The sequence below is a fragment of the Bacillus rossius genome, chromosome 1 (genome assembly GCF_032445375.1).
Source record: "Bacillus rossius redtenbacheri isolate Brsri chromosome 1, Brsri_v3, whole genome shotgun sequence".
Classification (NCBI taxonomy): domain Eukaryota; kingdom Metazoa; phylum Arthropoda; class Insecta; order Phasmatodea; family Bacillidae; genus Bacillus; species Bacillus rossius.
In genome coordinates this window covers 132443596-132468991 of record NC_086330.1, presented here as the reverse complement: position 1 = coordinate 132468991, position 25396 = coordinate 132443596, and the positions used below count along the sequence as shown (strand labels likewise).

At 33.3% G+C, this 25396-nt stretch overlaps 1 protein-coding gene across 3 annotated transcripts; it reads right to left on the bottom strand.

Moving 5' to 3' along the window:
* Positions 1-727: 727 nt before the first annotated feature.
* Positions 728-23151, bottom strand: LOC134546160 (L-lactate dehydrogenase). Of its 3 annotated transcripts, XR_010079085.1 has the most exons (10): positions 23011-23151; positions 22612-22743; positions 20991-21108; positions 20146-20319; positions 18589-18762; positions 17968-18085; positions 17720-17843; positions 16508-16668; positions 6103-6194; positions 728-2171 (listed from the first exon to the last, which is right to left on the bottom strand). XR_010079085.1 is itself a non-coding variant. In XM_063388729.1 (9 exons), exons 2-9 carry the CDS (start codon positions 22735-22737, stop codon positions 6170-6172), a joined length of 1020 nt encoding a protein of 339 aa, XP_063244799.1. In that variant the 5' UTR covers positions 22738-22743; positions 23011-23119; the 3' UTR covers positions 5975-6169. The 3 variants fall into 3 exon arrangements, 2 of the variants coding, with proteins under 2 accessions (XP_063244799.1, XP_063244798.1); XM_063388729.1 differs by lacking the exon at positions 728-2171 and having other exon boundaries at positions 5975-6194; positions 23011-23119; XM_063388728.1 differs by lacking the exons at positions 728-2171; positions 6103-6194 and adding an exon at positions 12013-12571 and having other exon boundaries at positions 23011-23119.
* Positions 23152-25396: the final 2245 nt, after the last annotated feature.

Here is a 25396-nt window from a genome sequence, read left to right as displayed (position 1 = left end):
TTCTGTTTGTACAAGTACAGCATAAACAAAACAGAAAACTACATATTTTATGTAGCAAAAAAAATAACAATTTTTAACATTTATTTTAAATGCACATTAATTCAGACCTTTTTAGTATAAAACTATTTAAATAAAAAAAAAATATCTTAGTACAAAATTGGAAATCATGCTGAAAATAATAAGTGCATGAACTTGTATCGTGTATATTGTCCACTAGCTTTCAAGCTCAAGAAAGAGGTTCAAGTGTACCGGCCTTTAGAGTGTTTAAACTCCTTGCCCTCTTTAGTTCATTTTTTAATATATTTTAGCTTTTTTGGTAATGGTCTATGGCTTTTGCGAACAACCAGTCACAATTCGCTTATTCGTTTCATTATCATATTAATCATTAAGAATATTTTCAAGCATTACAAACTTTACACCCAAGCCTTACCCGGGACTTGAACCCATAATTTCTTGAACCGTAAGCCAGCGTGCAACCGACTATGCTTTCGTTCAAGATAGCTGTATCCCTTCACATGCTGATTTAGTGGCCAAGGAGAACAGCCTGCAAGAAAAGATACAGTGTCCACTTGCTCACGGATTAAGAGTTCAATTTGCTACTAAGAAATTTATTACTGGAAGCAGAAATGAAAAACACTAACATAAAGAAGAATATTTTATGCAATATATAGTATACCTAATCATAATCTGTAAAAATTGAAGGGAAAAAAAAGTATAGCCACGAAGGTACATTTTCCAACACTGAAAACAAGTTTATTTGTACATACATAATAAAGATTACAGCAGCTGACAATACTACAAAAATTATGATACAAAATGTAAAAATAAATATATGTAAACAAATACCAAAACTATAAACTGCAGGTAACTTTCTTTATAACAACACTTATATATTGATCAGCTTCATGTGTATTAATATGGACATTTAAAACCTTTAAATCTGTTAACATATTACACTAGCACTTTAAAACTTTTGAGTTTTGACGCTAAGTCGGAATCTTAGTATGGCACATGATTGGTTGGTAATACACAGACTGCTGTTACAACACATGCAAATTAAAAGGTGTAAAATAACCAAAAAATTTTCACTATTTTTAGTTTAAACTTAATTTTTTTAAAAAAAATAGAATTGCATTTTATTTAAACATTTTTTTTTTTTTTTTTTTTTTTTTTTTGCCAAATCATACATCATTTTGTAGTTAACTAGATAACAATTTTCAAATATAAATAGTGATGCTAACTAGTGTCCTGCAAATGAAATAAAATTTTTCAAAAAGCACTTCTTATATCTGGTTAAACAAATTTGGATAATTGAATTTATCACTGTGTAAATAGCTTTGTAAGGTTTTACTGCTTCATCTAGTTTCCTTTACAATAAACTGTGGATGAGCTAATGCAGATGTGGATCATGATTCCACCCTGTAAAAATCCTTAAAAAATTATCTGCTAATCATTATTTTCACACAATGAAACCACAAAAATTGGTTCAGGTCTTGACACATCTAACACCCAGCTCATTTTATTCTGATCATAAGCTCAAAAGATTTTTATCATAAACAATGAAATCGTTAATTATATATATATCTCAATTTGCATACCAACTAATATAATATTTAGTAAAAAAGTAAACTTTAAAATGTTTAAATCACATTTTGAACTTAATAGTTGTAAATACATAATTTTTTTTTTCTCTTATTAGTTTGCAACAATTTTATATACTTAATTTTAATTATCATGTTATATGATGTAATCCTGTTTTGGTCAAAGCTGTTAACAAGTCAGTCATAGTGATTTTAATATTCACTTTAATTCATGAAAGTACGGTAGTTATTTTAACGTTTTTCAGCCTGAGGCAATATAACATTGACTAACACTAGTTTACACAGAATCAGTTGATAACAAACATAGAAACAGCCTGCAAGTTCAAAGGGAGTGCTTAAATGGTACAAATGTACTCAGAAAACCAAGTGTACAAAAATAAATGAAAGTAAAAAAATTTTTAATTCATGTAACAAAGGACAAATAGTAGGGCACCGTTTCTATCATTTGGAAGTACAGATGGGGGAGCAAGTAACTGAGATGCATAAGCTAATAGCAGGTCTTCATGTTCAGCAATATACGTACACATACGTACATTCTGGCTTGGTTTGTGAATATGGCACGACTAGCACCTGCAAAGAAACCACACACATTTAAATAATACAGTAGCGACAAGAAAGAATTTATTGGGGGGGGAGGGGGGGGGTTCCTTCCATCATAAGACAAGTTGAAATTTGTTTTTAAACATAGGGTCGTCACGACCTTTAATTCAAAATTTACATGTAACAAGATATTTGGTTGCTTGAAACTGAAATGTGTCTCAGTTCACCATAACACCAACATGCTAGTTAATGCACCATTTACCACTGAGGTGCTGTTAAATTTGAAAAATACAATGGAAATTGAACAAACTTGAAATGAAATATAGAAATTTGTATTTTTTTTACATCCAAAATGTAATAAATATTATTTTAGTATATATTTAGCAAAAACATTATCGCAACAAAGTGCCTCAATAATGAACCTCTTATTACTTAGTTTCTTTACCTTACAGTTTCTGATGTGTACTTGAAACACAAATTTTTGCAAATTTATTATTTTTCAAGCAAATTGTGGCTAGTATGACTATTAAAATATTATTTTGTAAAAAAAAAGATTCAGTAACTGCAAAACATCTTTAATGTTGAATACTACAGAACTTTCATTAAAAAACATCATCTATAAAAATAAAACCATAAAATCTTGTCTCTAAATCACACTTGAAAATGGGGGGGAAAAAGAACACACATAGATGATTACAGCCTGAAGACTGGTTTGACACTCCTAAGTGCTAGAATCAGTCTGAGTTGATTCAAACCCAAGTGGCACAGTGATAGGACAGTGTCACAAAACAGCTCAATATACACAAAGTTTCTGCTAGAATTCACTGCTGGAGTAGCTATGTTGACCACTGAATCATTTAATTAGCAGAAAATTTTTTTATAACTATACAATTAAAGAAAAAGACCTTTCTACCTGATTATTAACAAGGAATTTTATAAAAGTACTCCCCATCTTGTTCAAATTCACTAAACAGTTAATACTATAACATTCCCCTTTGAGTGAACTTGTGGGTGGATGTGAATCACATGTAGTTTCCGCACCAGCTGCTAGAATTCGCTGCCGGAGCAGCTATCTCTACTATCGAATCATTCAATTTGTAGAGCAAATTTTAAACTATATAATAAAACTGCCTCGATAAAAGCATAAAAGACTTGAAAAAATACTAAACCCCATCTTTGGACCTGATTTTAGACAAGAAATTTTATTAAAATACTGCCCATCTTGTTCAAATTCATTAAACAGTTTATAGTATTTAATTTCCCCTTGGCTTAGTGAACTTTGGTTTGTTTCATCCGCCACAGATGTTATAATTGATGATGGTAGTAGTCCCATGTTGTTGGGCTCCAAACTGTAATGATAGTGTTGTCCAAACTGTAGTTAGTTTGAATATATCCCTCCCCCATCGTTGGTGTCAGGTTGAGATGCTGCTGGTGCAATTAACAAACTGTTATCCCAGCTAGCACGCCACTGAAGTTGTGAGAGAGAGAGTGAGATTAGATGTGTGGTGTATCTCTGCATAAAGTTAATGTCAGGTCTATATGGTCCAATTAATATTCAATAAGATAGAACTGATTAACAAATACTACATTTATTCAACGATTGACAATGTCTGGATAATTCTAGAGCGAATAATGCCAATATCATTTCACTTAGGTATTTCAATTAGACTTTAAGACGCAGGAAGACAAACAATTAAATTGAGATTTTAATTTCATTTTGTTGTAAAACTGAATTGTTGTAACTTGGAAATATGATAGGGCAAGAGAGTACACAATAAAATTGCCGGGAACTAGCTGTGTGGAGTCGGAAGTAATCTTCTTGTATCTGTCGGACCTCTAGGCGGTACTCAGCTACACTGGGAAATTACAAGGTTTTGCTGAAAATGTAACTACGGCGATGACGATACCACCAGGAAATGGATCGAAGATCAGCGTCCCTCTAGGTCCTGAAAAGTTTATGATCAAATTGGATCCAACCATACGTCGGAAATGTTCGTAGTGAAGAGTTGCAAACGTCGTCTTGAAGCACAATATGGCCGAAAGTGACAGACGCGGAAGTGTTTCGCCAATGCGTCGTAACTCTCTATCTTCTGACGTACAAAGTCAGAAATGCTAGCTCGAGACTTCCAGAATGTGGATGTTTGGACTTGTAAATATTGTGTGTAATTTAGTGTATGGTGTTTGAAACATTTGAATTTTGAACTTCCCGCGCTGCTTGCTAGCAGCGCCAAGTTTTTCAAGTTGGCTGCCTGCCAAGGCAGGTAGCCCTGCAGCTTCCGGCAACGAAGCAACAGTTGTTGTTGAACCATCATGGCGGTAAGTTGTGCTATCGTGCACGCTTGCTGCCAATCGAGTTGTTTGCGAGTGAATCGTTATTAATTGTTTCGTTTTATAAGGATTTTACAGTCTCGTACGTCTCTAGACAAAACAGTGGACCTCTAACTAATTCAATCGTGGGTGACGTGCATCTTTGGCTACTCGAGCGGGCGACCAAGGATTTGGCCAGCCCCAGCTCCAGCAACATCTTCCCTCAGCAGTCCCGAAGGCTTCTCTCCTATCTCTTTTCTTCCAGAACTATCTGTTGATTTGGTTGCTCACAGCAACCGAAGAGCTGTAAGAGTTTACCAGTCCTTCCTCAATGGCAAGGCAGTTGGGAGGTGATGATAATAATAATAATAATAAAATATCAATGTGTGTGTAAAGCTATGGCAAAATTAATAACACTCCAAGGAATAATAATTCAGAAGACCCTGAAACTAAATAGATATGATAACAAGCTGTAGTGTTATATGACTGTCAAATGGTTGTCCTCTTAACATACCAAAATTAATACATTAATTATGATTCATCACAAATAATGCAAATTAGTTTAAAACAATAATAAATATAATAAAACAAACTGTAACCAGTCTGACTGATTACAATGGCAGCACCGTGGTTACACATTTCCATTCCATTCACAAAATTACTCCAACAAAATGCAGTATACCGAGAGCAGCTTAATTATTGCCAGATTACAGAAAGTAGCTGCACCATAAAATGATGTATACAAGACCTTCCATCATTAAAGTAATTAGTTTGTATTGAAGGAGTTAAGAAATAAAATGTGTTTTTGGAAAAATTCTAGTGTTATATTACAATAATTTTTAAATGAAATGAAATTACAATACGGAATAAGGCACCACTAAAAGTTGGTACAACTACATATTTCATAATATGAAGAAGTAAGAAAATTTTATTGAAAGGACCTCAAAAAGATTTAAAATTTGTTCAAGTATTTGTAGACACCATTAATATACAATGTTAATAGCATGCTTGAAAATTTAGAGTGGAGTAATTTTCTAATTATTTAAAACATAATATTGTTTCTGTAGTCTTTTAAAAAAAATATTTCCAGTTATTAACAATTTGATTTATAAATCTTTTTACATGGGAACATTAAATTGTTAAAATGCTATGTATCTTTGATGATGTATGATAAACGTTTTTTGCATTGCAATTACAAAATAATTTTTGCTTCTCTAGGATAAAATGAGATTCAAGAAGCTTTGGAATTCTAGAATATAAAATGCCACTGGATATTTGAAAATACCCAGTACAGTATTGTAAAGGTAGGAGACTGAAAAGGTCTTCGAAGAATATATTGGGCCCCAAATCTCTTAGTCAAATTAAACATAATTAAAATAGTCAACAATTCTCAGGAAAGTGCATATTTTCATGTCAGAAAGCTAAAACCTTTTCACAAATAGTTTCTGAGTTTTTTAAGAGGTCAGTCTCCAACTATTTATATTTAACCATTGTGAGGTGTAAATAAAACAAAATGCAAGTTCAAATGGCTGCTCTTTTACAGTTTATTTCAGAACTTTTTCATGACCAGTCCAGTTTTATTACTTTTTCATTATGTGAGGCCATTCTATATAGTTTTTAAAGGCAAATACAAGTAAAGTCTACGAAAGCTCACCAATATATTGTGCGGCTACCTGATGAGGAGTCTTCAGCTGATAACACGGCAAGAGGTACAATGTTCTTTAAGACGTAGCCTTCAACTGGGTCCTGGAAGAGAAAGAGAATTGATGATATTCAAAGAGGAGAATGAAAAATATCTCAAGTTAAACATACAGAGATGATAAAAACTTGTGAACATGCACACAATCCAATTACTGGTCCTTCTACTTGTAAACATTTACACTGGACAAGCACATTTAGTTTCCATGTTAGCAAACCACAGTGCAAAATTTAAATAATATCGCTGATCAGTATCACTATAAAGCTGGTAGACAAAAAAAGAGTGGATCTGTCATGGGCATATCCCTCCCCTCTCCTGAAGTGTAATAAATAAATAAAACAATGAGCAAGGTCTTGTAGTTAGAGAAAATTTGTAAATAATCCTCACAAACTATCATTCGAAAAATGTTGAAGTGAAACTTTTTTATGTCCATTAGAGTAATATCTCAGGGTAAATGAAGTGAGTAGATAACAGACCCCACGTGTGTAATGTATGTAACGTGTATAACAAATATTGCTCAATAGTGTGAGGTTAAAAAAAACACGGGTGTGTGGCTGCCACACCTGTTAGAAGTGAGATTAGAGGGCTAGCAGATTAGCAGATAGGAGATTTTTAGATAGTCTAATATTTGAAACACAAGTTATCATGCATTGAAAACAGACCTTTATTTACTAGTGTATGTCCATGTCTTAATGGTTATTATAAGAATGAATTAATGGGTTTATGACAGCTAAAATATGATAAATAACCGTGTTGAAATTTTCTTTACAACCTGTCACAATTTTAATGCTAACAACATGTACAACCTCAGAGTTGAGAGTTTACAATTGCTAGAACTTATTGCAAAAGTACGAGAAAGTATGTAAACATTTACAAAAAATAATGTAAAGTATAAAAAAAATCATGCACTGCTGCTGCCACCCGTAACCGGCTGTAAAAATGTTTCACAAAAAAAAAGTTTAGAATTTAAACATCTTTTTGGCCAGTTTGAAGATGGCGGCAGCAGCAGCAGCAGCGCATGATTTTGCATACTTTCCGATACTTTCCTATACTTTGGCCTACTTTCGCAAGTCTAAACTTTCAAATATGAGATTGTATCCGGTGTTAGCATTAAAATTGTGACAAATTTTATAAACATTTCTCAAATGGTTATGTATCATATTTTAGCAATCATAAACCCATTAATCCATTCTTGGATTTCATTGAAGACACTCATAAATAAAGATCTATTTTGAATGCATGATCACGCATGTTTCAAGTAATAGAGTACCCTAAATATTTCCTATCCCCTTTATCTGTAAATTTTCATGTCGCGTTACTGCCATCCACCCATGTTTTTTTTAATAAGTAACATTTTTCCTTTTGTTATGGACCCTCTTCCCCACTTCTGTCAGATCCCTTGGATCTATGGTAGCAACATTTTGATGAATTGATCCAGTTACATTGTGAGACAGCTTTGTACCTTCTAGCTAGTTATACCACCACTAGATTGCCAGTGTTGAAACCTCTTTCCGAACCACAGAATGTAATAGATTTTCACTCCCCATGAAGCTGTCTTAGTTAAACATTCACATCAGCACATAAACCTGTTTCAGTTTGTGCATTCTCTGCAAGTATAAATGTATCTTTGCCCTATTTCTAACACTTGTACATGTATACCATATTAAGTAATAACTTGGTTACAAATAACTGCAATTTTGTACCACAGTCAGTAGCGTAGCCAGGATTTGTGAATGGGGGGCGTTAAGAAGGGGGTCCTCCCCCGGCAACATTTGGATTTTAAGGTGTAAAATAGTGCTATTTTAGCAGTTTTCGGTACTTAAATTAAATATTGTAATGGTAAAAATGTTATTAATTTTAATATGAAATTTGTTTGAGTGATGAATAAGAAATTAATTAAAGATTTGGTGCTAAGGAGGGGTTTGAACCCCTAAACCCCCCCTCCCCTAGCTTTGCCCCTGACCACAGTAAATAAGGTTGTTTTCTGTCTGAAGCCAAAAGTGCAGTAGTGCTAATGGCAATGCTGGCTGGAACATGAGATACCACGTAGCCTTTATGGGTAAGGTACTGAACTGGCAGGCATTCCTAATATCTACGGGCCTCCAGGCAGCATAAAGCTCTGTTTCACAATTCATATGTGATTATTTAGTTTTCTTGCTTCCACTATTAATCAAAGGGTTTTCCTTTAAATTTATTCCGATAGCTCTCTTGACTGTGTTGGGTCACCAGATATTTACTAAACATTATTTTCAAGCTGTAAAATCCCACGCAAGCAATCATAATTATGAACACACGTGTGTCATTTTACAGCTTTTAGGACAATATGTAATTAATAGGTATACAGTAGAACCCTGTTATAATGTTCCTGCATATAATGTTTTCCTGCTTATAATGTCATATTTTTAAAGTCCCAATATTTCCCCCATAAGGACAATGTATTTAATTCCTGCATATAACGTTCATAAATAGTGTAATTTCCTGCTTATAATGTTTGCTTTCTAACATTCAATAAATGGGGAAAAAATGTTTTAAAACCAAATTATTCCAACACTTACGATAAAAAGTTTCCTTTATGTATGTTTATGTTTACAATCACTGCCATACAATACAAGAAGTTTGTTAAAATACAATTTTATGCAATATACTGAAGGTACACAATGTTCATAGTTCCGTGTCAGTTGGCAGCCTTAGTCAACTCTTCTCTTCCTTGCCATTCCAGTGGGTATTCAGATACACGTACATAGTCCTACGATATTTAAGTTGCCAACCATTGAGCGAGGGCATAACTAAACGTGTCTTCTATTGCTTACAATATTTTTTTTTCATTCATACGTAGGAATCCCAAAATTAAACATTTTCAGGTGGCAAAGGAGTAGACGTTCTCACTCTTAATGTTGTCATCATGAATCGTGAAACATTTTACAAAAAATGTGGCAGTGTATCTTTAAAGACAAACAAAATATAATCAGGGAACAAGACGAAGTTGAAAAATTGTTGGCTTGTTTCAGAAAATTCAAGTAACAAGTATACTATCTTTGGTTTAAAATTAAAGTTGTTTACATAGCTTGGTGAGTCCATTAGTACAAAGCTCAAACATTGTTAAGTGCTAAATTGAGATTTCCTGCTTATGTTTTTTTCTTGTGCTCCCTTGAAAAACATTATAACAGGGTTCTACTGTATGTTGCAATATTTCAGACAAAACATAAAATGCAAGAGAGCTATCTTCATTGTATTACATGAAAAGCCCTCATATAGGTAACCGTAAAGCCAAGAAAATGAAATAAACATGGTTTGCAAAATAGAGCATTAAAGAAAATAAATAAAAAGTGTAAGTTTGATGCACATTTTTCTACTGCTTCTAAAACCATGTACCTTAATTGTAGACCCAAAAATAGCTTAGCAACATTTATTTTAGCCATTTTTATCTTTCAAAATAGTAGAGATGAACATGAGAACAATAATAGCATTCCTGTGTCTATAGCTTGTTAAAGATCTGTATGTTTCAAGCAGCTTCAGGGGCAGTTGGAAGCCCTGTGTGATGTTCTGATTGGTGCAAGCATTCAGTTTTACAGTCGTCTTAAAGACAATTCCCATGATCTCGGATCTTTTAAATGTCTGTCCGCAAATTGCTGGACACATTTTGTAAACAAATTTTATGTTTCAAGTCATAGGATCTTACGTTGAACAATTATTTCAACATTTGAGGTGTAGTGAAACTATTATTTCAGGTTATAAGCAGGAAATAGATGTAGTGAAAAGTATACAAATTTGATGAAACATAGTTTTTGTACAGTTTTGAATTTACAGCATCCAAACATCTTGTCTATAGATGCTTGCTTTTATGTCTTAGTTTGGTTAGTTGTCATGGATTAATGAACATTAGTTTAAAAAAAATTGTTGACTACAACTAAGCAAAATTTTTACTAATACAATGCCTCAAAATCTCGGACACGTACAAACCTACTTCCTCTAGTGTGTTTAACATGGTTACAACTAGCAGATGAGAAGTCCCTAAACAGTTGTATGGGTCAAGAAAAAGATGGGCATCCTTAGTTATTTTTTTATATAACACATGATACTAGTATCATAAAAATTAAAATGATAAAAATTAGTTTTGACAGAAAATTTAAAACCATAAAATATTGGCTCTAGACATTGCACAAAACAAATGTTTTTACTATAGTAATAACCTTCTCTTGAACTAAAAGACACTGTGGACACACATTTAATGTTTTGAATGGAGTTTTTGTTGTTTACTATCAATACAGTATTGTTTTGTGTAAACAATGTGTCTTACCACTAATTGTTGAAACAGTTGATCAACACAATTGTGCTAGGTAGGTACTTACATACAAGTCCATTTTTAATCATAAAGATGAAGTACACTTTTTTAAGGTTGGCATTTGCATTTTTATAACACCATAAAGTATTGGCTCTAGGTATGCATCATAAAGACTTAACACATAAATAATATCCTAATGAATTTTTTTTTCTGAGTACCACCACATCTCCAAATGCTCTTGTGTCAAGTAGAAGTTTGTCTCAATCTCAACAAGCCACGTAATCAAGTATTATTTACCTATTTAGATATGAACCGGAGCCATAACACCAGTTCTTTGTGCGGCCAATCACATTGCAGAAAGCTCATGCAGATGATGTTCAGGGGCCCAAGACTGGGATACCCTTGCAAACATTCGTTGGAAATAACATCGGTCTAACACACTTATCCTCTCACATTCTCTGAATGAACCTTTTAGCCATCTTTTTTTTTATAACTTTAATAAACCAAAATTTTTTTTACACTTTTAATACACCCCGAGTTTCATCCACATCAGGATACATTAAACTGACAAAACTAAAAAAAAATATTTAAGTATGTTCAACACAAAACTTTAAACAAAAAAGTATAACTTTGAGAGATCACAGTAATGTTAAATCTCATATTAATAAAATAATTTTGAAGTCCACATTTAAAAGTAAAATGTATACGTTGAATAATCATCTAGTCTATGATCCTGCATCGTGCAGGGTCAAAATGAATGGGGCTAGGCAGATGCTTAGCAGAGGTTCCCGCCCAAAACATTTGTAAGAGTGGTCCTTCCTTGCGAGCCTGAAGAGACTAGCTACAGAATTTCAGAAACAAATTCGCCCAACAAAAACTAATGGATTTTCAGTCATTTTAATAATACAATAAAGTGAAATGTCTTCAATCTGGCAAATTGATGACCACGGCAATGCTAAATTACCATTACCTGCCGGATGATTGAATGTGAATATAGTTTTAAGGGGAATACCAAACATGAAACGTAACCCGCGAAGAACACGGGAAAAAAACTGAAATGAAAACCGACAGTAATGATGAACTCTTAGCAAATTCAAAATGCCAGCAGTGCAGTAATGCAATCTGGCGGCCAAGGAGAACAGCCCAAGTCTAACCAAAAAAATCTGAACACGAGAAGCTCAAATGAAGCCGGACCTCAGAATGCTGGGGAAAAGACCTTTTAGAGTAGTTGCACATTAACCACACATGCATTCAAAAACAAATGCGAGTTTTTCAGTACTCTCCAGTGATGTGTAACCATCTAACCTCAGTAACAAGCAAATTCATGTGTTCTCATGTTCATGTTGCAAATAAACTTTCAGACAGTGAATTTAATTAAAATGCTGTCCAACTTGTTAAAAGTCATTAAACAGTTAATACTCCGCACACATAAGTTATATTTCTATGGTATTACTAAAATATTACCCTGAAACATTTTAAAACATGTAAATGTATATGTTTGAATATTTGTTTTAGCTTGAATGACTGAAATATGAAAAAAAATAATACAAACTTTAGCCTTATTGAGCTGATTCAACATTAAATAAAATTAAAATATTTTATTAAAATAGTAAAAAAATTTCCAGTGACAAGATTTGAACCACATCCCTCGAGGTTAACAAGCACACATTTTACTGCTGTGCTACCCAGTCCATTTACGTACTGCAAGGCAAATATGTATCATAATCATTGTACTGCCAGTTTTTTTAGGCATTTTAAAACTTGAGATTACTTTTTACCATGACTATTTTTAGTTTACCAAATATATTCCGTGGTAGTTTCCCTCCTACCAAATGCCGTAAAATGCTAAAAATTTTAAAAATAAAAAAACACACAATAATTTTTATTTCATTCAAAACAAACTTACTTTCATTGTACACATTATTTTATCCATACCCACAGGCATATTTTAAGCAGTTAGTTTATTGTGCCGGTGTAAAATACTTTAACACTGCATTTCAGAATAAAATTTATAACTAAAGTGAATTTTTTCCTAGTGTCTTCAAATGTTTATCCAAAATTCCAGGTTTCCCCCAGACTTCTCCAGATTCCATGTTTTTCACAGACTGGTGGCAACTCTGGACTAGGTGAAGTGAGGCGATGCTGGACAAGGAGGGATGACAACAAACTGTAAATGCTTAGCCTACATATGTAAGCAGAAATCAAACACAATAATATTTTTTACCACATCACCCACAACACGTTCAAATCGTATCTAGATTGCATGTACCACATTCCGGAGCCAGTTTCAATGACAATGTAGCATAGAATACAGTTGTATTTTTTTTTTTTTTCATATTTGTTGACATTGAAGTGGTAATTGCAATAAAATGGAGGTGTATTACAAAAAATTATGAAATAAAATTTCTCTTTACATTAGGCAAGGTTGGCCACTATTAATTGTTTAATCAATTTTACATTTTGGCAAGAAAGTTCTACAGAACCATTACTTTAAGTCTAAATAAATAGCATAACATATGGGCTTATGGATATGTACATTTTCACAACTTGCTTATTGTTTACAAAATGTTTAAAAATTTTAAATTTTCAACACTATTAGGCAATTACTTGAAAATTTTACATTCTTGCTTCTAATTTTGTGCAAAATTAAAATGAAAAAGTCTTATTATTATAAATGTTAACATCAATGCAATCACAAACATAACCTATAACACATTCCTAGGGATGGTGATTTTTAGTTTTTGCTAAATAGATGCTAAAATATTCTAAATTATATTTTTTCCGCTATAAAATGCTAAATCTAGACTATTCCGAGATAAATGTGAAATCAAGGTAAAAAATGTAGATTCGTCTTCACTCTACACAATTTATTTACTGATTGTATTTTGTTTCAGTTCTATATCAAAAGAAACCGTAATTGTATGGCATATTCCGCACTAGTATTGTCACGTCATTCACAACAACTATTGTTCGTAAATATTGAATGAAGAATGGCCATCCGTGCCTCGCGATTGTAAACAATGCAAAGAACAACTAGCTGGAAGATTGTCCGTCATCTTGCAGAGTACAAGTTTTTAGGCCACCATATTGCGACATCTCTGCTTCGTTGCGCTAACAATTGTAAGTCCCATTTTCTGGCTGTGTTTCACGTGAAAGCCGCGTTCTTGTTTAGTCTGTGGAATGTTGCGTGTTTACAAATACGTGCATACTCGTGAATGTGTTGTATACTGTTATTTCTCGTGGTAAAAATGGGACGAAACGTCATTTCCATTCGCAATCGCATAAATGAATACAAAAGTGAACAGTTATAGGAAAGTGATACGAATATTTTAATGCAAAATTTTAATTTATGTAATCGCCATCTGGAATGGAAAAAAAAAGATTTACTTGAAAAGCACATTAAATCTGAGGGACATCAGACTGCAAAAAAAAAAAAGATTCACCGAGAAGTCGGTTGAAGAAAAAAAGTTGGTAAAACGGCAAGCAACGGTTTCTTTTTTAAAAATATACTTTTCTTTAGTAATGTAAAACGAGAGAATTGGCTAAACTGTGTTTTTTAAATGCTACAAAATGCTAAATTACAAATTCAAAATGCTAAATGTCATTATGTTAAATGCTATAAATCACCATCTCTACACATGCCCTATAAAAACCAGAATAGTCTGTTCATAAAATATGCACAATTTACTCATAACATTTACCTGAAAACTGAAAACAAGTTAATAGTGTTTGCTTTGCATAAATGTTAATAAGACTCAATGTCCCTACACATTAACAAGGCCACTCTAAAGTTCTTGTAGATACATGCATGCACAAAGCATGAACTGAATATAAAGTAAACTTTCCATTAATTATTTTAGATGTACGTAAATGGGACATATCATGCATGTTCTTATATTATTAATTAATATATGCAAATCAAGAACACATTCACGCTTGCCAAATATAGCTACTAAATTGATGGTGAAAAAAAAAGAATTTCAGCTACAATAGTTAGCTACAATAGCAGTTATATAGTTAGCAAATAAAATTTTACTGCTTATCTCTGGCTCTAATTTTAGTTAAATATTTTGTTGTGTTTGTTTAAACTAATTTTTATACTACCAAGTATAATCGTATAAAATTATTTAGACTACAGTACAATAATACTGTTAAGGCATAACCACTTTTCAATCCATTTATGAAAGTATCACTTATCCGTCATACAAGTTTTTTGCTGGTTAGAGATTCATGTGAACCTTTTTCACACCACAATGTTGATCCATCTCTAGTCCTTTTCATGGATATTTAATAATACACCAATTAAACTAAGGTCATACAACATGGAAATTTTAACAGAAAGCATTGGTTCTTAGTGCCAACACAGTTCTCCCAACAGTTCTAACTAGTCAATTTTTAGCTATAATTTATATTTAGAATTATTTGTCCAATTCTTTTTACATTGCAAGCAATAATCCAAGATTTTTCAAACTGTTGACTTTTTCGACAAGTATCAATATATATATTTTTTTCTTCCACATAAATAACATCAGTTCAAAGCACATACTTTTAACATAGTCCAATATTTACAAATAATAATATATTCATATTTATTACCTTAGTAGTCTCAAATTAAAAAAAAAATACTTTCTCAGAAGGCAAGATAAAAGTGTCAATTTTATAATGATCTGCTAAACTACCAAGAATGTTTGAAGCTTATTTTTATTATATTTTTAATACATTCTGTTTCCTTCCCAATTTTTTTTTTTTCATTTTACATTTTGCACATTGATAACTAACTTACAACATACAGCAAAGAAAACATTTCAATATGACTAATTATATAATTAAGAACACCTTTTTTTAATAGATGCCACAGAAAACATTTTTAAAATTAATTTTAAACACACAACACTTAGTTTTTAATATTAACACAAAAATGTTACAATTATGTAAATGTCACTTTCAGACTACCAGTATTTGATTTGTAAGTTATACTGAATTACCAAAAAATATAGGACAAGAAAGCTTCTCTATATAAATCCAGAATTCTGAAGGAAAAAAAAACTTCTTAGTTGTGCAATTTATAAATAATAAGCTTCAAACATCATGCAAACTAATAACTCAAAACAGCAGAATTTTGTTAATGCTACAGTGTAAGAAAATAAAACCACGTACATATTTAACAAAAGTTAAATGGTTAAATGCAACTACAGAGTTTTAGTGCAACAGACACAATACGTACTACTAAAACATTAAAATACTGTACGATACATAGAAAAATATAAAATAAAACATGGAATAAGTGGAGTTGGGACAAGTTGTATTGTGAAGTGCGTTTCCAACTTAAAACTTGACATCCAACCATTCTGACGACTGGGCTTCAAGGGTCTGCAAGTATTTATAAATTTTGAATTTAAATTGAGTACTTTGATATTTGAACTCACATTTATAAATTTAATAGTTTTCTGAAGCATTTTCATGTAGGTATGTTGAACTCAAGTTATAAGAAAATGCACTGTTAGATTTATGATTTTCTTGCCTTCTACACAGCTCTATTATGGTTCCAACTATGGTTTATAAAGGGGTCTTAACATTTTTATTTGCAATAATGTTAAGACCCATCTTACAAAATACCATCAATATATTCATGTCATTTTTAGTGTGTTGTATCATGCACCAAATATTTCTAGTACCTACTCCAGCAAATTGCGAAAAAAAATAAATAAATAAATAATTAAAGTTACACTTACACAATTCAGTATTTGTGAATAAGTTAATATTTCAAAATTTTATTTGAATAAAAAAAAAATTGAATTTCCAGAAGCCTATTTGGTTTAGTATTTGCAAATTAAACACCAATGTGGGGTAGGGTCAAAAATGCAAAAAAAAAAAAAAAAAAAAATGTATCTTAGCTTTTAGCATAAAATAAAAATAAAAAACCCTAAGTAAACTTTCACAGAAAACCTAGCTACAAAATAAATAATCAACAAAAATATAATAAATTGTAAATTTTTATCAAAAACAAAATACATCGGTACAAAACTGCGGGAAGTAGATGACAGACATGGCGGGAGGGGCGGAGAGGCGTGGCCTTACATCTGCAGCCTGGACTGCACCTCGTGCATGAGGCCGGCCGACCGCTGCAGCATGCCCCGCTCGTCGTCCGTGAGCAGCTGGTGCACTATGTGCGTCACACCGTTCTCCCCCAGCACGCACGGCAGCGACAGGAACACCTCCTTGTCTATGCCGTGCTGGCCCTGCGCAGCACAAGCGCGCGAGCTCGTGAACCGCGACGACAGCCAGGCTCGCGGGCCACATCTGGCCCGAGACTTGTGTACTGATTCTCGCAATAAACAAGTATTACCAGGCAACCTGTTTTGCACTGTCGCATATTAGCAGTCTCGGACCGGATGCATATAGAAAAATTTGTAAGCAGATACTGTTGGGAAAACTATAATATTCTCACAGATACACTGAAAAAAATATATTTATTATTTTTTTGTACTTTATATACTGTTTAATGGTGATTTTTCTTATAATTTATTTATTTTTAAATTTTATTTTGTAAATACTATGCACTATTTTTTATCAGCATTGTGGTTTTTTTTTCCCCCACCACAAGCCACCAATTGTAATTATTGGTTATTTTACAGAATATGAAACACAAACATTGTAATAAATTTAATATTAACTCATGTGTGTTTCTGTCCCCTGAAAAAAAAAAAGAGAAATTGGGCTTACAATGGACAAACAAAAATTTTAAACAAGTTCCCACTTAAGTTCACCCAGTTTTGAAAACCAACTCAAGATTTTCTTTCTAACAATCTACCATTTTATTAACGTAAAGAAATTTGGTTCAATAGAACTTATTTAGTTTTGCACTAGGTTTCTGAATATCATAAAACAGAAAATGGTGGGATTGGAAATCCCACTTACGATGTCTGTTGTGCAAATAAATTGTTCGAAAGGACAAATTCTGCATGTTTATTTTCTAAAGTTCATTCTGACCAAACTGTAAATTAATCAAAATATTACTTATGAGAATAGTTCTGAACACTTATATCTTGTGATGAGGCTTGAATCTCTTTTATTGTTCAAAATTTTAAGTGTCTTTTGTATCTTTCATAGTAACCGAGTAAAATTCAGACACTAAGAATTTTAGAAGTATTAATTGTCATACAGCCAAAAAGACAGTATTGGGGGAGATAAAAGACAATGCAATGCAAATTGAACATTTTTGAAGAGAACTAAGTTTCAGTACCAAAATAATCCTACAGATATTTAAGTCATCATTATAATAATACTCACTGTAACAAGTGTCGAAACTGCATGTATGTTGCCTCCGTTACGTAGGATAGCTTGGGCCAGTGTTGCCACACTCAGCCCGATCGCCCACGATGTGTAGCCTTTAAGCTTGATCACTTCATATGCACTACAAACAGAAACCACTGTTAAGTACTACCCAGCCAAAATACAGATAGATGCCAATTTGTGAAAGACTAACTTTATAAACCAAAAAACTGTTCCAACTTAAAGAGAGCCCATATAGTTCTTACCTTTGTACAACCTGTTTGTGCAAAATTTTCCAGTCCTCTTTGTCTTGGTCCGTCCCAATAGTTGGATCAATATCACGTAAACGAACTCCAGCTATGTTCACGCCTGACCATACTGGAACTGCAAAACCAATTTCATATTAACTCAAAATGGAAGGATGAGATACCTAAATTACATTTATGCAGTATTTTCAATTCATAAATTTTCCACGCCTATTTTATTTTACCATGGCAACTAGCCAATGATGGTTTTCTAAGAATCTAAGTACATAAACTAAAAAATAAAAATGCTAAACAAACAGTGATACAATAAAAATTTAGTAACAAATTTAAGTTAAAACAAATAATGACCATAAATTTGATCTAGCAAAGACAGAATACATCAAAATAAATTTTTAAGTTTAGTTAGTTTTTAATAGAAGTCATAATAAAAATATACAAAGGGTGATTTGAATTGTACACAGAAAGACTATCATAACAAAAGCTTCTAATACACCTAAATGATGAGAAACAATTTGATAAATGATGTGAAGAAAAATACAAATGAAAAACAAAACCCCTGCAAGGTACACACAACAAAGTTACAGGCAAATCTACCCCAAACCTAAACAGCAACAAACTCACCACTTGTATCTCCATGTTCACCAATTATCCAGCCGTGGCAACTGTTGGGTGCAACGTTGACTCGCTCAGACATGAGAAAACGAAATCTAGAAGAGTCCAGGTTAGTTCCTGAGCCAATGACACGGTTCTTCGGCAATCCACTCAGCTTCCACGCCACGTACGTCAAAATGTCCACTGAAAAATGTACACATTACTTAACACATAAAACAACAAATTGCACCGTAACAACTTTAGATGTTAAACGTAAAAAAAATGTCACCAACAACCTTTGCAAAGACTGGGTTTTAAAGGCCTGCGAGTATCGCAAATTTCAAATTCAAATTTACACATAGGTTTGACATAACTACTTAAGTTATAAAGGTAATTTAAAGTCTAAATAATAAAATTAGACTCCAAATTCCATTCTCAAACTGCCGGAAACTCACATTGCAGTGCGCCAGTGGATTTTCAAATTCATTCTGCCGCAACTTGCGGGTACATGATTTTTTTGTTGTCAGTCCGAAGATTTAAAGGGGTGGGAAAAATGATGGAGGTAATTTTTCAAAATTACATGTAGACAGAGACTTGCCTCTTGTTTTGAAGGTCAAGTGTGCAAAATATCATTACTCTTTTGAGTAAAAATGTAGATGGTACTAAAATAAAAACCCACATCCACCAAATTCTTTTTACAGGATGTCCACACAGATTCCTGACCAAAATTTCAAATTTCCCTCATTCTAAAAATAATTATTGTCCTGTTTTGCAATTTTCTGATAATAAGGAAAATCCAGCCTTCACCATTCCTGTAGCTGGCCTAGAATTATATAACAAAAATGAAAATTCAAACATATCTTTGCATACACCATTTTATAGTATAAGAAAACAATATTTGAAAAGGATATATATATATATATATATATATATATATATATATATATATATATATATATATATATATATATATATATATATATATATATATATATATATATATATATATATATATATATATATATATATATATATATATATATATATATATATATATATATATATATATATATATATATATATATATATATATATATATATATATATATATATATATATATATATATATATATATATATATATATATATATATATATATATATATATATATATATATATATAGACACACACACACACACACACCGTATCATTCAAGGTCTGGGTCATAGTAAACTGAAGCATGAAAATACTCAAATTACTATCACAAGGGAATTTTCATGACTTTTTCAGTATTTTAAAGTACATCCCCAGACCTTTTCCCCCCAATTCATGGGTGAAAATCTGTAGGATTCTGTTAGGGGGGGATAGGGGGGGTCATGGGATAAGAGTTTTCATTCCTATCTCACCGTTATGATTTTGCAAGCGCAGGTGGGCCTCCTCAGATAAGGGCTTTATGATTTAATGATGGGCTCGGGCCCTCCTGGCTCCCTCCCCCAGGGGCTACGCCCATGCCCCTACTCCCCTTGTGGACATCCTTCTATAACACACACACATCTGTTGAAATAATTCTCCTAGCTCAGCACTCACCTGGGTTGCTGACGATCAGGAGAATGGTGTCGGGGCTGTACTTGACTAGCTTGGGGATGATGCCCTTGAAAATGTCCGTGTTCCGCTGCACCAGATCCAGCCGGCTCTCCCCCTCCTTCTGGCGAGCGCCCGCCGTCACGATGCACAGCTTAGAGTTCGCAGTCACAGAGTAATCTGGAGGGAAGTCAAAATTACCGCACTCTCCCGTAATACCCACACCAGCGTGCTACATTTCTGACACATTTAAAACTAGGTATAGTACGGGCATGTTCTAGGCCACTGCAGTCACGTATTTGGCATTTTTTTCTTGGGATTATCAAACATCTAATAATTATTAATATAATATACTTACTGTACAATGGTATTTAAAACAAATAATTATAAGTTGCTCTACAAAAGAAAAAAAATATAGACAAGCATTGATGTTCTTCAAAAAATTATTAAAATAACGTACCCCTGAAATGCAGCCCACTAGAAAACAGGAGAACTACTCTACTGAAGTGAAAGACTACAATTATAGAAGACACAATAATTATCCTTTTTCTGATCCACTATCGATACTCAGCTTGCTCATATGTTACAATGAGCCAGGGAAAAATACTCCACCTTGAATTGAGTGAATATTAAAATTAAGGACCAAAAACACATGTTAAAAGTTTTTTTTATTTCTTCATTAACAGAGACAAGAATATTTTGTTTATTATTCCCTCTTACTTACAAAAGCCACTACTTTCAACATTCACCCTTTACCGTATAGGTAATCATTTTTTTTAGCTGTGGTGTGTAATTAATAATAGATTATTTTACTACAAAAAAAAGTTTTTAATCTAGAGAAGTTCTCGTACCTGTGCTGGAATTCACTTTGACATTTCTCATGAATGTCAAGCCATGCTGAAGGTCCATCATCTCTCCCTTCAACTTATCTGCGACTACATCAACCAGGACAATTTCACTCGAAACATTCTGAAACATATAACAAAAGGTGTGATATTTTGAAATACATTTCATTTATAATTAGGTAAAATCTTTTCCAAAATTGGCAAACATGGGCGGTTTAAATATATTACTCAGATTCACCAAATGGTTACAATATCTATGTTTAGAACACAAGAGCTCTCTACTTTTTGCTAGTTTCAAACTGATCTACTTCCATGCTTTAACTGAATCATAGGTTTATAGAGAACCTTTGACTTATGTAAACATTTTATGTTTCACTAAGTTTTTTCAACGTTATTTATCCATGTTTTCAGATTTTTTTTCTAAGACAAATTGATGAAACTTTAACAGAATCAAAGGCTCAAACTACTATTGGTTCTTCTACAAACTCATCTGTTATTCATAGCTTATGTAATAAATTACACCTATGATTCAAACAAAAGGTTTAGTCTGTCACAATGTAAATTTAGATTGATTTGAAATAAATGAATCTGAGCTTAATTTGTCAATGATTTCGCTAAGAAATAAGAGTGATGTAATGAGAATGCAGTATTTATAAAATTGATGGTTGGGGTAAACTAGTCGGCTACCTCATAAAAACTAATTGGCATGCTGCAGTCTGCCTCATTTCCCGCCTGTGAAAAATCAGCATTTCACTCCATCGAGAGTCAAACTTTTGGTGGGAGGTGAGTGATCTAATCACTCTACCAACATCCCTGGTTATTTTGGAACTGTACGCATATGTAATTACTTTGGTAATTTTTTGCTTAACTGTAATTACACTTTGAAGATAGAATATTAACTGTATTTTTAAAACCACAATTTATTATTGTAAACCTACCGAATGAGCAATGCTTTAGAAATAATCTACAACCAGTGGCGTAGCCAGGATTTGTGTATGGGGGGGTGTTAGAAGCATGGCCCCCCCGTATTAAAGCGGGGGGTCCGGGGGTCCTCCCCTGGGAAAATTTGGATTTTAAGGTGTAAAATAGTGCTATTTTAGCAGTTTTCGGTTCTTAAATCTCAACCAATATTGCGATGGTAAAAATTTTATTAATTTTTATATGAAATTTGTTTGAGTGATGAACAAGATATTAATTAAAGATTTGGTGCTAGGGGGGGGGGGGGGGGGGTTGAACCCCTAAACCCCCCCCCCCCCCTGGCTTCGCACCTGTCTACAACTGTAAAATTATAAGTTTCAAAAATATAGTTTGAAAACTGTTGATTTATTTCCTGCCTGTTAAAATTTATTCACATGAGAGTTAAAATGCCTACTGGCTAAAGCAAGAATTTTTGAGGGGATTAAGAAAAATCATATTTTATGACATTGAGTTTTAGTACCTACTTACTAAATAGATTATTATATATATATATAAACATACTGTTTAAATTTCTACAAAGCCTTTATTTTAATAAAAGGTACCTGCATCTATTTTCAAGCATAAGCCTACTTCGATAGTTTGTCACTAATTTGCTGGGGAGTTGGAACATTACATTATACTTAAGGAAAGATGTGACATGATGACAAACCTGTGTCAAAATGCTGAAAGCACACGCCATTCCCACTTGGCCAACACCAACAACTGTCACTTTGCTGCCCGAAGAATCCTTGGGCAGCGCAACTTGCGTGAAAAGTTCTTCTTTCACCGAACTCATTTCTATCTGTTAAAAAAAAAATCACATTTCCTTATATTTAAAACACATAATTTTATACTCTTGGCTGACAATTTTTTTTAAGATACGCATGAAACTGTTTTAAAAAGAATAATGAAAGTATTATACAATTAAATGCTGCTGACTTCTGTCAGTTTGACAGATGGTCTTGCGCGCCGGCAGTATAAAACAATGCGATTAAATTACAACAATCGCCTAGACGCCACTGAACATAGTACTTAATTGTCTATGTGAAGTAAAATATTTCTAACTTACCTCGTTATCTGTTCGTAACTTCGGTAAATACAACCTTAACCTGCGGTTCAAATAACACCCAACTGCCCTCAATGTCAGCGCCTTTATAACTGGCAAATAAGCAGACGACTCTTGCTTGAAGGTGACCTTTGTCTACTCTACTAGTCAAGACAAAAACTTAGCTTCTTCTATATACTTCTTATTAAAAATATATAAACATAATTTATTAAATTAACGAATTTTTAAAACCTTGATAGTTTTCTTAAATCTTAAAAATGCACCATATAATTAATATTATCTAACTATAACTTTATTTTGATCTTCAGGACTGCTTTGCGCATGCGCACAACAGAACTGGAGGCGCCTGCCTGACGTCACGAACGCACGAACCTGTGAAATGCACTTACTTTTCTACTTCCCCGAATTCGTATGCACAACCGACTACGCAGAGTTGCGTCATGGTGGAAAAAGTATGCGGCCGGGCAGTTTGGCTCGTGCCTACGTGACGTAGGTCATGGCACTCAAAAGTTGTTCGTTGAGAAATACACGATGAACGCAAATTGTAAGCTTCTATATCGCTTGAAACATTTTTAACTAGTGCTAATGAAGTAACTGTCTAGTTAGCTCTTAATGACCCAAATTTGTACGTCAGTTCATTATTGTTGTAAAGTGCATTTATGAAAGTCTTGGTTGATAATTGTTTCTGGTATTGATCGAATGTAGAACATCGGACTGAGGTGTCAACGATCTCTAAAGTTTACGTAGTCGAAGCGCATACGTATCTACGTAGTTACTTTTCCCTATGTTATATTCTGTTCCACACATGTTATTTAATTTGTGTGATTGCTGTTTAATTAAAATATTATAAGAGCTGTTTGGATTTTAAAAATGTCGTGTTCGCTTGTAGTGCAGCTATATACGAAAAACTTTCATACGAGAGAGATTACACAATACGAGATTCCTCCTCCTGTATCGACTGCAGTCTTTGTTTTGATTCCGATGAGTGCGCAACTGTATTTTTTTCTAAATTATTAATAATATAAAAAACTCCTTTAAAATTGTAACAAAAATATATTTTTATTTAAAAGAAATTCACGTTACAGACTAAGAAGGTACCGAGTTGGATTCCCGATGGATGCACTCATGAAACTTTTTTACATATTTTCTTCTCAATATTTGCCAGCGGACTGACTACTACTAGGTATTAGGACTGAAGACTACTACTACTACTGCTACTACTACTACTACTATTACTAATAATAATAATACGTAAGTCATTATGTATTTTAAAGATTACTTAATATATTGTTTGTTTTGATCTCTCTCTGTCCTTGTTCTAAAAAAGATAATTATGCTTTAAAAAATTATTACAATTATTATTTTTTCCATTACCTTTCAACGAGCATATTTATTATCATCACTGTGAACAAGCACTACATACAAGGCAGCTGCCCGACTGAATGAATATGTCATTCGCTAGCATTACATATACTATGGAGGCCGTATTATGTGCGCCTAATGAATACAAGCATATAGGCCAAGCATTTCAGAAAAATTATACCTTCTTTGTCGATACGTGACATGCCAGTTCATTACCAATGCCGAGCATGCAGGACGAGTGTCTCCGAACTGCCAGGCATACAGTAAGGGCACAACTTTATGTGCTTAACGAGTACTATCACAAGGGAATATTCTACGAACTACAGCGCCAACTTAACTTGCTTTACGCTTAGTACAAGACCAAGAATCTATGAACCATGGAAACTTAGACTCCAGATAAACACGCAAGGCTACGAATCAACCCGAATAGATTTACTCGTGGCTACTATAGACCCATACTCGGTGTGAATAACACATGTCATAGGACCATACCTGATACACTGGCTCCTTCAGCGACCAGCACATTGGTTGGCATTGTGCTTACTATTGTGACCTATTAACAACCTAATAAGTGGCCTCAGAATCACTAAAGGTTTCAGGCACGCTTCTTAGCATAAATATACATGCCATTGAGTCTTTAATCGTAACCCACCGACCGCTATCCCATCGTATCCCATCGCCCGCTTGTCACTTGTTTGCTGTTCTGCTACGCGTTGCCGTTGCCAATACAAACATATAGGCCAAGTAAGTAAATTAATAGTACAGAGTGGACATTTCCGTTGTAATTGTGCTGCATATAAGAGAAATACCACTCACTGACTGACTGACTCATCACGAATTCTCTGTAACTATAGTACCTACCGACTTGAATTTTGCACGTAGATTCCTTTTGCTACGTAAACACCCGCTAATAAAGGATTTTAAATCTTTACGAAAATTAGCTTCCAAGGGGTGAAGGGGGGGGGGGGGGAGATCAAAATACTCGTTTTTGGTCGAAAATCTTTAATGGCAGCGGCTGTTGCGTTGT

Excerpts from the sequence above, each read along its gene's own strand:
- LOC134546160 (XM_063388728.1), bottom strand. The coding sequence starts at position 22,737 with ATGAGTTCGGTGAAAGAAGAACTTTTCACGCAAGTTGCGCTGCCCAAG. Across the intron at positions 18,763-20,145 it reads CCTGATCGTCAGCAACCCAG|TGGACATTTTGACGTACGTG; the intron begins GTGAGTGCTGAG and ends TACATTTTTCAG. Across the intron at positions 18,086-18,588 it reads TGAACATGGAGATACAAGTG|TTCCAGTATGGTCAGGCGTG; the intron begins GTGAGTTTGTTG and ends TTGGTTTTGCAG.